A 13,655-nucleotide genomic window follows, 5' to 3' on the forward strand; every position below is an offset into this window, starting at 1 on the left:
GCTACGGGTAAAAATACATTTCATGTCTGCCACCACCTTTAGAGCTTCTATTTAAAGAGAAAAGCCAATCATGCAGAGAGACAACAATCTCCAAAATTATGGAGGCTGCTCTGTGGAGCTTCTTACAAATGGAACACTCGCACTTGATCCCAAACATGAATGAAAGGTAAAAAGCAGAATACAGCACACAGGATGACAGAGGCGTCTGCGGATTCTCCATCCACGCAACAGTGGGAATCACAGAATGAATCCCAGACTGATTTTGTTTGGAAGGGACCTTAAAGCTCAGTCAGTTCCAGCTCCCTACCAAGCGTTCACAAAGAACATCGTGTCTGCAGGACATTCACTCCTTGTGCTGGGGGGAGGCTCAGCAAGGCTGCCGGGCTTCCTTCAAGTAGAACCCTGCAGTCAGTGTCCTGCCCCCAGTTCTCCCAGTTCCAGCCATTTAACGCGGCAGGCACACAGCGCCGGCCGAGAGTGGCTGCTCACAATTGGTGCTATTTATCGGATAAAACCTAATGAGTTCTGGGAAATGTTCCTGGGTGCATCCAAGTCATCCCTGCGCATTAATGAGCTTGATTGGGCTGCAGCTGATGAGCGTGGAGGTAGACAGCAGGGCGAGGGCCAGTCTGGCTGCCACGCCAGAGGCTCCGATGGCTCCACATCAGGAACGGAGGAGCTCCTCTGGGCACCCTGTGCCAGCACCTCAGCACCCTCACAGGGAAGAGCTTATGACTAAGAGCTCATCTCAGTCTCCCCTTGGGCAGGTTAAAGCCATTCCCCCATGTCCTGTCCCTACAGGCCCTTGTCCCAAGCCCCTCTCCAGGTTTCCTGCAGCCCCTTTAGGCACTGGAGCTGCTCTAAGGTCTCCCCTTCAGGAGCCTTCTCCTCTCCAGGCTGCCCCAGCCCAGCTCTCTCAGCCTGGCTCCAGAGCAGAGCTGCTCCAGCCCTCGCAGCATCTCTGTGGCCTCCTCTGGACTCGCTCCAGCAGCTCCACGTCCCCCTTGTGTTGACAAGACCAATAACAATAATAATGAAAATATTTCAAGTTAATAAAAGGAGATATTTTAAAACCACATCTCCTGTCCTGCAGTGCCCAAACAGAGGAGACTGAAAATATAAAATCCTCACCAAGTGCCCCTGTACACCCCGATGCCACCCATAGCTCACAGTGGCACGGTGGCATCTCAGGAAGAACCATGGGGCTCGCTTGCCTGCCATGTGGTCACTGCACATTCCCTGCACACAGGAGCAGGGATGGGAGCATGGGACAAACCCCACCATACACAGCCCTTTGCAGGCTGTGAAGAGTCCCAGCATCACAACTTCCACAGCACCACCACTACAGCAAGGAGAGCCAAGTGCTGAGGAATGCAGATGGAGGCCAGCGGATCCAAAAGGAGGACAGACCACCAGGGACATACAGAACCTCCCAGCAAAGACAAGGGGAAACACAGCTGACAAAACCTTCAGATGCAGCACTGACAACTCAAGGGGTGTTCAGCCAGGGTGAAGCATGTGCTGCAGTGTTGCTGGGCGGTTTGACTTGCTCCAACAAGCCTCCCTCTTCCTCCCGGGTGAATCTGGCCACAGCTGGATGCTTGGGTTCACTCCCAGGGAAAAAAAAAACAAAACAAGGGAAAGTGCTCGTATCACACTGAACAGATGCAGAGGCCAAGCGTGCAGCTCGGTATCCGCAAATCCCAATCCCTGTGAAATCCAGACATGCTGTGACGTGCAAGGAAAACACGTCTGGGGCTGCAGTGCACCTCTGCTTCAGGCCTTTCAGATCAAGTCACTGCAACTCCCAAAGCCACCCACTCTGGCTACGGACAAGCTGAGCTTGGTGGGACATCTCAGGGGGATGAGTTGACAGGGGGGTCCTGAACCTGAGCCCCAACCCTCAGCACAAGGCTGGCAAATTCCCCATCAGGCATGGCCATGGCCATGGTTCCCACCTGCAGAAATACCACCAGGAAAGGGAACTTCATCCCCAAACATCCTCAGGGATGGAGCTGGAGCTGCCAGGGCTGCACATGCTGTCCCCTGTGCCGCTGCCACCCTGCAGTGGGAACACCCTGTTAAAGTTCATGCAGCCCATGGGATGTCATGCTGGGCACCACAGAAACTCTGTAACCCTCCCTAGAGCCCCACCAGCAAACCTCACATCATCACATGCAAGCAAGAGGCACTACACGGTGAAAACAATCCCCATACCCCTGCCAAGAGCCTTGCACATCTTCCCTTAGTTTTAGCTCTCTGTGTGCAAGCCCAGCACTCAGTTACAACTTCAGCCTGCTGCCCTCAAATACATCTTTCCTCTTTACAATAATAACAGTTCTTTTACCCATTAGCCACAGCCATGGAGGCAGCTTGTGCTGCAGAGTAGGTGGTTGGCTGGCTCTAGGCTGTGCCTGCATCCCCTCAAGTGCCATCCTGTGTATGAGCAGCATCAGCACCAGTAAACCCAACAAAGCACCCAGGTTCTCCTCTGAAACCTGAAGTCCCCAATGCTTTCACACTGCAGTAAGGAAACCTACACAGCCATCGGGTGCAAACAGCCTAGAAGAGCAAGAAGCCCTGTGGCAGATCTGCCGCAGTGGGAAGTGACATGCCGAAGCCTCACCTGGGAGGTGGAAACCAGCCAAAGCAAATGGGTTTCCAGAAAGCCTCCCAGCATGAACTGGCACCAGCTTCAGCAAGTGCAGCTCCCGCTGGCCCTGCAGGGAGGCACGGGAAATAATGCGAAGCCAAGAGCCAGGTCACAGGGAAAGGAGCAGAAGTTTCCCTGGTGTACACCTGCACAGTCACACCAGAGCATCATCGGCCACAGGGAAGGGTAACTAAGCAGGTTTTGTCTATTTTCCTTCCCTTTAGAGGCATTTTGGAGCACGTTCACTTCACAAATACAAAGTCAGTGCTGAATTGCTAAATGAATGTCATTGGAAAGAAACAGAATATAGAAACAGGCAGCTTTGCAGGGCAAACTGAAGTCCTGGTTAACACAGCAAGTAAAATGTTTGTCCCATCCTTGCCAATGGAACAAGGTTTTGCTCTGCGATTAGAAGTGCCCCCCGATTTTGTGCACCCATTCACCGCACAGTGCCCTTCCTACATCTCATGGCAGCAGATAACCATCAAATCACCATGTAAGCACCTCCAGCCCTGAACAGGCAGCCGCAGCTTCTCTGGGCACCCTGTGCCAGTGCCTCAGCACCCTCACAGGGAAGAAAACTCAACTCATCCCAGGGAAGAACTGCAGCTCAGAGACATCTTGGCACTGACGACTTTTATTTTCCTTTCTTGTGCTGAAGGAACATTTGACTCAAATCTATAGAATCGAATTTAGTGCTGGGTCTGTTCAGCATAAAGGGCAACCTGGGGAAGCTCTCATTAAAACGCCTAAGTCCCACTCTGCCTGTGGGGACTGAGGAGACACAACCAGGAGCCACGCCAGGCATCTATTGGAAATCTTTTGCTGTCTCTAGACTCAATCTGTTTCTGTACACAGCCTCCGTTTCACTGTGATAAACAATCAAAAAGAACCCAGATAATTGTGTGCCATCAACAACCTCATCCAGCAACACCAAGTTCAAAGCCCATAAGAATTCACGCTTGAGCAACGCAAGATGCCTGGTGCTTCTCCGAAAGATCCCGGCAGGGATGCTCAGACACAGGAACTGCACAGCAGACCCAGCATATGCCGCATTACATGCCACTCAGGGACCTTGCCAGCACTGGTGATGTAAGTTTTGGTCTAATTTAAGACACCATTATCATATCTAGAGAGATGACTCTGATGCATGATGGAGATACAAGCAAAGAACCCGCTAAGAGATACTGCAGCCTCTGCAGCGCACTCCTCCCTGGCTGAGAACTGGGGCACCAGCAGGAAAACAGGGATCTTTTGGAGGAGCACAGAAGCAAAAGCCACCAAACAGCTACTGTATGGACAATCCAGCCTCAGGAGGTTAAAAGTTCATTTGCAGAAGCAGAACAAAACCTTTGCTAACTTGCACTTTACAGGAAGCCAAGGACAAAAACGCAGTGAACACCTACAGGTTTTGGGGTTTTTTCTTGGTAAATTCTGCAGAATCTCATACTAAAAACAAAACCAGAAGGATCCTTGTTTGTGTTTCCAGGTCCTGCTCACCCACAGCTCCGTGCTGCCAAAGCCTTCAGCTCTGGAGAGGCTGAGAGATCACAGAAAGGTTTGTGTTGGAAGGGATCTTAAAGCTCCTCCAGCTCCAACCCCTGCCACAGGCAGGGACACCTTCCACTGGAGCAGTTTGCTCCAAAGCCCCTGTGTCCAACCTGGCCTTGAGCACTGCCAGGGATGGGGCAGCCACAGCTTCTCTCAGCACCATCACAGGGAAGAGCTTCTGCCTAAGAGCTCATCTCAGTCTCCCCTCTGGCAGGTTAAAGCCATTCCCCTTGGCCTGTCCCTACATCCCTTGTCCAAAGCCATGGGCCTGGCTCCGGTATGGTGCTCATCGAGCTGCACCCACCTCAGCTCTCCTGAGAGCTGATGCTCCAAACCAAGACACAAAGCAGAGAAACAAAACAGGAGGAGAAAAGGGGGAGAAAAGGAAAGGTTGGGGAAACGAAACACAGCATGAGCCTGACCCGGGACAAACAAGCCCAGGCAGGATCTTCCCAGCTCCTCCAAGGCACAGTGTGCCTGCGGGAGTCACTTTTCATGCGACATTCCTTTTGCTGCCCAAGGGAACACTCCGATCCTCTGGGTCATTTGAATTCCCAGGGCTTCCCCTGGAACCCAGCAGTGCCATGATCCAAAGGGATCAGAAAGAGGCACTGGGAAAAGGAATGGATGACTGCCTGGCCTGGCCACACAGGGTCAGAGAGCTCAGTCACTATTTGCTCCTGGCAGCCAAATCAGGTGAGGAGCATATGAGAGCAGCGCATCTCGGAGACCTCAGTGGCTGGTGGAAATTTCCAGAACGTCCTGGACAAGAGTGACTTACTGGAAGTCATACATAAATCAAGCAATGAATAGTTACCAGACAGCAGCATAAACAGCTGCCACGGGGATGAAATCAGACCTGCCCTGCCAAGAGGCGTCAGCCTCCTCGCCGGCTGCACCTTTGGGGGGAAACAGGGAAAACAGCCAAAGGAAAAGCCCGTTTCTGGGCACGCCACAGCCCCCGGTCCTGCACAGGAGCCTCAGTGGGTTTCCCAAGGCTGCTGGCACAGAGCACACCATGGTGAGCACTGAGGATGGGACCCGGCTCCCATGGGATCTGCACAGCACAGCCCAGGAGCAGGGCACGGCGCTGCCAGAGCTGGGATTGCTCCATAAGGAAAACAAGCACCATCTTCTTCTTGTAGGCAGAAGACTTGGAAGAATTCTTATCCTGTTCTCCTTTGCCAGCACCCCCAGTTCAGCAGAGCCCCTCCAAAATACACCTCGCTCCAGCCCTATCTCGACAATGGGCTGTCACAGAGGGTGGGTTCCGATGGATCTCCAGGCTGTGGCTGATCACAACCACCCCACAGAGCCCATGGAAACCATCCACACTGGTAAGTGGAAAACGCTTTATGCTCAAGACAGCAATTACTGTCATGTTGGTTAAAACACATAAACTAGAAAACACCATCGCCGCAAAAGCAAAGGGAACTGGTCCCTGCTGGCCAGGCCACAGTGCTGAGTGATTGAAGATAATGCTGCTAAACAGCATGTTTCCTCTGCAGCATCCTTCATGGTTCTGACCTTTTGCCAGGAGAGGAGTGGGGCTGCAGGCCCTGCTCCTTGGGCCAGGGGATGCACGGAGCAGCAGCAATGCATGGAGTGATGCAGAGCTGCAGGAGCATCTCAGGAGCCCCACTGAAGGGTGCACAAGCACAGCACCATCTGTATTGGAGAACCTGGATCTTACTGCCAGAAAACAAAGCAAGGCTCAGCTGTCTAAGTGTTCCCATGCAAAATCAAGTAATTCCTCAATGCCTGAAGCACCACCTCATCAAGCTCCTCCTGCTCTGCTCACCAAAGCACTCACCCCTTGGTGAGAAAGTACACTAGAACAGAAGGAGAAGACAGGGATGATATCTCTGTGCCTCTGCTCCAAGTTATTTGGCAGGGAAAAAAACACATGGTTTAATCAGAGCTGGCACATGGGGTTGATAAAAGAGCACTGGAAACAGCAGTGCAGCCATTCTGGGAGATAGGTGCTGGCCAAAAGGGGATATCTGCAGGAAAACATCACCAAAGCACGCGAGGAGCGTGCTGCTTGGTGACTGCTGCAGGACGGGCTGCACCCAAGGTGCTCTGCAGCACCCAAGCAGTGCCAATTTCCTCGTTTCCCAGCTAGGAGCAATGGGGATAAAGAAAACATCCTAGGATAAAGAGAAAGCAAACCCTGAGGATGGCGTGAGGAGACCTGCACCAAGCAAAGCTCAAGGCTGCTGCTCCAATGGGCACAGGGAAGGGTGGGCATAAACCACAGGGAGCCTGCCATGTCTCAGGGCACTCACCACCTCCCCTGGCACCACTTCTTCATGTACATTTGTAAAAAGGGTATTTCTCCTCCTTAAAGCAGGGAATGAGGAACACTCTCACCAGCCATCCCTGTAAACACCTGCTCCACGGATTAATAGACTGACTAAGCAATAGTAACTAAAACAGCTACAAGAAACAGAAGAAGAAATGTGCTAGGCTTGTCCTTCAGTTCTTTGAAAGACATGGGCTATTCTATCTGAGGCAAGAGAAACCAGATGGGTTTTAAGATCATCCAGAGCCTCACTGGCTCCAGGGGCCTGTTGGCAGGACCAGTGGATGCAGGCATGGGGCTCACTGGGACAGGGCCGACTGCGCTATTCAGGCTTTCCTGCAGAGATCCCCTTGGACAATGATCAGAACAAAGAGCTCTCCTCTCTTTCAGGAACACTAAATCACAGCTGCACTTATCACAAGCATCCTGACAGTGTGAGCATGTCCCAGGAAGGAAAATTAAAGGTTGCACCTACTTATGGGTCAGAGAGTAACATCATAATAGCAAGTTTCACTGGAACCAGGGCCTGCAGAGCAGGGGACATCTGCAGCATCACTTTCCTGAGAAGGAAGCAGGAATTGCTCACATTCTGTATTACACAGCAGGTAATTGCCTGCACACATTAACAGGAGACCAGAGGCAGCACAAACAGGCTCAGAGATGCAGTAAGAGAGAAATCAACTTCATTGTCTATTCACATCCTGCCTGTGCCTGTCCCCGGGACCTGTCCTCCATCTCTCCAGCTCTCCTTCCCCCTAGAGCCAGAGCAGGACCCATAGCACCTCCCTGCTGTGCAGAGGGAAGGGCACTGCTCAACAACCTCAGAGGCACTTCTCCCATCTGCTGTTTCGTTTGTGCTAATAATTGCCATTTCTGAACCTATCAGTTGTGATAGCAGGGGTTTGTACTGCTATTAACTGCAGCCCCACACCACATAAGGAGCCTCAAGTCCCTTTCTAGTGGGCAACAGTGAACATACACACCAAAAAACCAGATGCAAGATGACACAGGATGAACTCTCTCTATGTGACTGATACAGGAGTTCTGCTTTTAGCATAAGAGAGCTCCACAGTAATACTGTCAGAAATGCTTTTTCAGCTCTTGTGATCAAAATGCAAATCTTGATTATTCATACATTACTTAAAATAAGTAAGAAAAAAGGCAGAATTAGATGAGTGCAGCCCAGCTTGGAAAGGAGCCCTTTGGCTTTGCCAGTGTTAGCCATGGATGCCCTGCTCTTGGTTCCCCTCACCACGGATGGGCAGCACAGAACCCCAGCTGGTTCCCCCATGGCAGAGCATCCCCCTTTCCTGCACAGGCCAGGATGCCCCAGGAACAGCACCAGAACCAGGGGAGCTGCTGCAGGGCGGTAGCTCCATGGAGCAGGCTCTCACTCCTCAGCTTCCTGCCTTTCTCTGAGGTATTTTTTTCCCATTAAATAACCACTATGAGCTGTTTCTCTTCCTACTCACTCATTGTTTGTGTTTTGTTTTAGTTCCTTGCCCACTAAAGCAGCATGAGACCCATTGTATTATCTGCCTCCCTCTCCATGTCTCTCACTCAAACACCACCAGGTTTTCCTTTAAATAAAAAGCACTTAAGCAGTTATGAGATTCCTCACACATATTTGTCTGATGGGTGTACCTGGAACCGCCTGGCCCTTGGCTTGAGCCTGTAAGTAAAGTAGGTTTTGAAACTGAGATGTAAACCAGCTCTTTGGTTTTTAACAGCCTTGCCAGAGAGTCCATGGAACAGATACAAACCCGTGTCAAAAGAAAGCATCTGGAGTCATTTTAAATCCTATTTCAAGTAGCATTTGTTATTTTTCCTCTTGAACAGACAACTTCAGGTTCTCCCAGACCTTCTTCTAACCGGTCACTCCGATTAACTCATTCCCAGGTTCCTGCCCAATCCCTCCCGCTCCCGTGGCACTGGTGGGAACACAAGGGCAGGTACGACCCCGCAGCCTTGAAGCTGGCGCAAACACCTGATGATGCTTTCACTTTTAAAACACTAATCAAAGGTTTCCATGGCAACTTGCAGGAGCAGGATGAAGACAGGAAATTACAGGTCAGTTCTATCACTGAAAGCAAAAAGATCATTCCATTCCTGTGCCCTCGGAAAGTTTCAAGGTTACCTTGGATTGATTCATCAGGTTGCATAAAGGCAGCAAATATGCAATTGTAGCAAAGAAACAGCTCCTAGTCCTTTAATACTAAGCCTGATCTGAAAGCCAGAGAGGAGCCTAACCTCCGCTCTGCCTCCTGGACCACCAGACCCATCACCACACCATTAGAGCATCATTATATTCCCAGGAACATGATCCCTCCTGCCACTGCAGGCTGGGGCTCAGCAGGACCATCCCCTGCAGTGCTCCATCCCGCAGCCCTCGTTCCACTCACACACAGGTTTCCAGGTCCTCGCCAACCAGATATGACTCAACACCGCACACACACCCCCCGAAACTTTTCTACCACTATTCACTTTCAGAGGAAGTGGAAAAAGGACAGAAAAACAGATCAGTCATAAACGTACTTTGCCAAGTGGTTCATGAGCAAGTGCAGCATCTGCCTGTTTTTCTCCGGGAGCCGATGGACGAGGCTGTGGATTTCTGACACCCTTGACTCCTGATTCTCCAGTTCTGCATTAGAAATAGGAGATGATTTATTTCTGCATTAGGGGTGTTATTATGCGAAGAGGCATGCAGGACCCAACACTAACACCAACAGATGTCCTGGGGACCTGCTCCACTGAGCACTCTTCCTTTCTATCAATCCCAACTGGCTGTTTCCAAAAGGAAACAGTGAGGTGAGAGCAGCCAGCCATGTGAAAACCCAGCTGTGATCAGGGAAGGGGCTGGCTGTAACCAACATCAGCACATTCCCATTCAGTGCGTTCCCAAGCACCATCAGGATGTGCCCAGCACCACGGCTCATGTTGCTGCAGCATCTGGTGCTGGTTGGATCCACAAGTGCTGGCAGATGTGTTACCAACAGCCTATGCAGCAGCCGTTCAAGGCCATCACTGATGTGGCCACAGAGCACGTGAGCCCTCCTGACCCCTGGTTCCAGCCATGCACACAGGCTGCTGTGTGTGCCAACAGTTACCTGTTCTCACACAGAGCATCATGTCCAGGGCAGCCAAAGGAAAGCGGCACAGACACAAGAACCACAACCAACCGCATCACATCCCCAGAGGAGGTGTTTGAACAACAGCCTCCCTCCCTTGGGAACATGACGGTCAAAGCAAGGCAGAGCTGCAGGCACCAGCCAGCTCCCCGCTCCCCGGCACCACCTGCGCTTCCTTTTCATCTGCTTCAGTTCCAAACAACACCATGCCCCTTGTCTCTCCCTTCTCATTCTGCTTTCCGGGACTGAAGGAGCAGAAGGTCAGCGGGGAAGCAACAGGGCAGGGGTTATGCTCAGTTACTTGCAAATTAGGCTCCTCTTTCAGACCAGTTCTGCCAACAACAAACTCACTTGCTGCTTTGATGAAGCTCCTTTGAAACTGGTACATCATGAGTGGCCCTGGAAGCATTCTGGAAGATAAAAAGGTAACACACACAAAACACATCTGAGTAACACAATCCACAGAAACAGAGCTTTGCCCTCGCCGTTTTCAAAAGTGCAGAATTAAGCAACAGCAACTCCAATTAATTCCCCCCATTAGAAGGAATAAGATCGATCGAAGCACCTTTGATTTATTCTGCCTCCCTTTTGTGCACCGCACTGAACCCATTTTTAACTTCAGCATTCCTTCAGTACCACAGCGGTTCAGGGCACTTGTGAGCCCATGCGTTCCAAAGCAGTTTAAGAATAAATTAAAAAGAGAAGCAAGCCCCATCACAAAACTTTACCAGTCACTGTTCCCACTCAACTCCCCATTCTGCCCTCCCACTCGCACATCCCTTCAACAGGACATCTCAGTGCTGCTGGCATTCCTCAGGGCTTTGCACAGTTCAAGCCCCAGAGCAAAGGTTGCCAATCATGAAAAATGAAGCAGTGATTTCTTAGGCTGAGATCCACCAAGCTAATTATCCTCATCACCCTAATTGGATTTAGCCTCTCTCTTGTGCTCTCTCTCAAATAAAACTCAATGCACAGAACAGCGTCAGAAAACACAGAGCTGCAGTCGTGACAGGTAGAAGCATGTTGTGGATAATGAGATGCCAACAAACTAATCCTTTGGGAAGATAACCCACAGTGATAATGGCATTGACTTGCCTACAGGAATTGTTACTACAGCAGAGCTCAGCACCCCGCTCTGAGCAGCACTATAGCCACAGCCCTCAGAGGATCCCTGCACTCACCGCCTGCCCCAGGCTCATGAGGCAGAAGCCCATCAGGAAAAGCTTAGGCAAAAACTGAAATCAAGGCAGGGGACACAAGAATGAGCTTTTAAGACCATATTTGTACTGCATGCATCCATCAGAGAGCTGTCTGTGCTCCCCAGATCCTCCTGGATGGAGGGTCATGGGAAAAGACAGAACCAGTTCTCTCAGAGCAGTTTCTCCTTTGTTACTACTGAAGTGCTATTGTAAAGGGTCTACAGTAACAGGCAATAATGCCCCAAACCATCACCGACTCGTCACGAAGCTGAGGCTTTCCTGCCTTACCTCAGGTAAGTTTTCAGAGCGCTGGTAATGGTCTTTATCTCCCACTCTGCACAGATCTCAGTTTCTGTTTCAGTGGCTGTTTTGGGATCTAAGGAAGAAGAGAAAACAGAAAAAAGTGAACCACAGTGAATCTAATTGCAGCTCTCCCCAGCTCAGCGGTGCAGGAAGACCAGCACATCCCATTTTATTTGCTATTCCCCAGCCCAGTGACCACAAGCTGATCCAGACACTTGTGCAGGGAAGCATTACATGAGATGGGCCACACTCACTTGCACGGGATGAGAGAAAGAAAGGGAAAACAGGAACCAGGAGCAGTGAGACCAGCAGTGTAACCAGCGCGTGACACACGGCACAGGAGACGGTGGCTCAGTGGCAGCAGTGACAGAGCAGGGCACAAACACAACACAGACCCAGACAAACACAGACACTCCCAGGGCTGAGCAGGAAATCCCAGCCCCGGGCAGGCTGCAAGGCATCACCCCACTGAACCACTGTGAGAGGCAGCAGTGGTGGCACTGGGGTGTCAGGCAGGCCATGGGTAGGCAAGGGGGCAGGAGGTGGCTTGTTCTGGCTATGGCAGGGAAGAGCCCCTGGAGCTATCCTGGGAAGCTGCCCTCCCACCAGCTCCCAACGCTGCAGTGTCAGTGTCTGCAGGCAGTGCCTGTTTCATTGCGGAGCATTGCAGCATTCTCCTCTTCATCTCCTCCAGGGCCTTCCCTTCCACAGTTTTCCCCCTCCTATCTTCTGAAAAACTCCTTTAAAGACATCACAAACCCACGCAGCTGTTGTGGGCCATGGAAACAGGCGGCTCCAGAGCAGCAGCCAGGTCCTTCCCAAGGCGGATCTGAACCAAACCACACTCGCAGGAATCCGCAGCTTTCTGCTCCCCTGCCTCCTGCACACCACCTGCCCTGGTCAGGGAGCCAGACTTGTCTGCACAGGGCTCCACAGAGGGATCAATGCGGTGGCAGTTTTATGGATTCCTGCGAGAACACCCCAATGCTTTGATAATAAAAGAGTCCTCGGGAAGGAGCGATTGCTCCCTCCTCCAGAACCTCCACCCATGGCAGTACCCCATCACACTGGCTGCTCCTGGGTGACCACCACTGCCTGCACACCCACCCCTCGCAGACACGGATGTGGATGGAGTTCATTTCTGACTCCTCCCCGACAACCACAGCCGGTCATGTCAAAACCCACCAGGAGATCGGTGCTAAGTGGCCTGGCCATGGATACCTCACGGCAGCACCAAGGAACCAACTGCCAGGACTAAGGACAGAGGCTGCTCATGGCAGAAGCAGCCACGGCTGAAGAGGAAAGAGAAGTAAATGCAGGAGAAAGTCATTTCCCTCCTGCTTGGATGCTGCTTCCTGAATGCTCTTTGCTAACTTGGTCCTGGCAAACAGGCTGAGAGAACTGGGCTGGTTCAGCTGGAGAAGAGAAGGCTCCTGAAGGGGAGACCTGAGAGCAGCTCCAGTGCCTAAAGGGGCTGCAGGAAACTTGGAGAGGGGCTTGGGACAAGGGCCTGTAGGGACAGGCCAAGGGGAATGGCTTGAACCTACCCGAGGGGAGACTGAGATGAGCTCTTAGGCAGAAGCTCTTCCCTGTGAGGGTGCTGAGGCGCTGGCACAGGGTGCTCAGAGAAGCTGTGGCTGCCCCATCCCTGGCAGTGTTCAAGGCCAGGCTGGACACAGGGGCTTGGAGCAGCTGCTCCAGTGGAAGGTGTCCTTGCCCGTGGCAGGGGTTGGAGCTGGAGGAGCTTTGAGGTCCCTTCAACACAAACCAGGCTGGAGTTCTATGGCCTCTCAACCTCTCCAGAGCTGAAGGCTTTGGCTGCACTGAGCTCTGGGCGAGCAGGACCTGGAAACAGGGATCCTGCTTCCACCACAATCACTGTGAAGCTTCCGCGGGGATGCTGGGAGACCCGTGTGGGTCCTTCCAATGACAGGGGCATCCCTGGAGAGCCAGAGCAGGCGCAGAGGAGCAGTCGCTGCAACCATGGCGAAGCCTGATGCCAGCTACAGCTGCCAACACCATCTGGTCCCAGGGACTCGGCTCGGTGGGGGTTTGTCTTCCCCCCAACACGTACAACGAGCTTTTGAATTCTAAAGCAAGAGGTAGCACAGGGTAATTTTAAAACTAATTAAAAGAATGCACCGAGGGAGTCAGGCTCTCCCTGGGGCAAGGGGTTATTCTAATTACAAAAAGCCATCAAGAGCAGCACCTGAAAACAAACACCTCAGAACTGTGCATCCACACTGGGATCACGAGTCCCTCACTGCACTCACACAAATGAACACCATCCTTCCCCTCCATGCCAGGGCAACTTCCTGCTGAACCTCCTTTTGAAGGAAGCTGTTTAAAGAGATTCAAGATAAAGGTGGCATAGGGAGAAAACAAACCAAAATGAAAATAACACAAAAACCAAGCCCCTTTTTCCTAGCGAGGCCTTCCCTGCGGCTGAACAAACAGCTCAAGACTGGATGTCCTTCCACAAGCTCATCCAGGAGTTCACAGGCAGATTGATGAAG

At 51.7% G+C, this 13,655-nt stretch overlaps 1 protein-coding gene across 2 annotated transcripts in view; it reads right to left on the reverse strand.

Annotated features, from left to right (window-relative positions):
* Positions 1 to 13,655, reverse strand: part of ARHGAP26 (Rho GTPase activating protein 26) — a 116,098-nt gene that overhangs the window by 40,554 nt on the left and 61,889 nt on the right. For both annotated transcript variants that reach the window (XM_034066688.1, XM_034066689.1), the window contains exons 15-17: positions 11,125 to 11,212; positions 9,989 to 10,047; positions 9,045 to 9,150 (exon numbers count right to left, since the gene is read on the reverse strand). In XM_034066688.1, coding sequence (XP_033922579.1) covers positions 9,045 to 9,150; positions 9,989 to 10,047; positions 11,125 to 11,212 — 253 coding nt within the window. The remainder of the gene's footprint in view (positions 1 to 9,044; positions 9,151 to 9,988; positions 10,048 to 11,124; positions 11,213 to 13,655) is intronic.

The sequence above is a fragment of the Melopsittacus undulatus genome, chromosome 10 (assembly GCF_012275295.1).
Source record: "Melopsittacus undulatus isolate bMelUnd1 chromosome 10, bMelUnd1.mat.Z, whole genome shotgun sequence".
Taxonomy (NCBI): domain Eukaryota; kingdom Metazoa; phylum Chordata; class Aves; order Psittaciformes; family Psittaculidae; genus Melopsittacus; species Melopsittacus undulatus.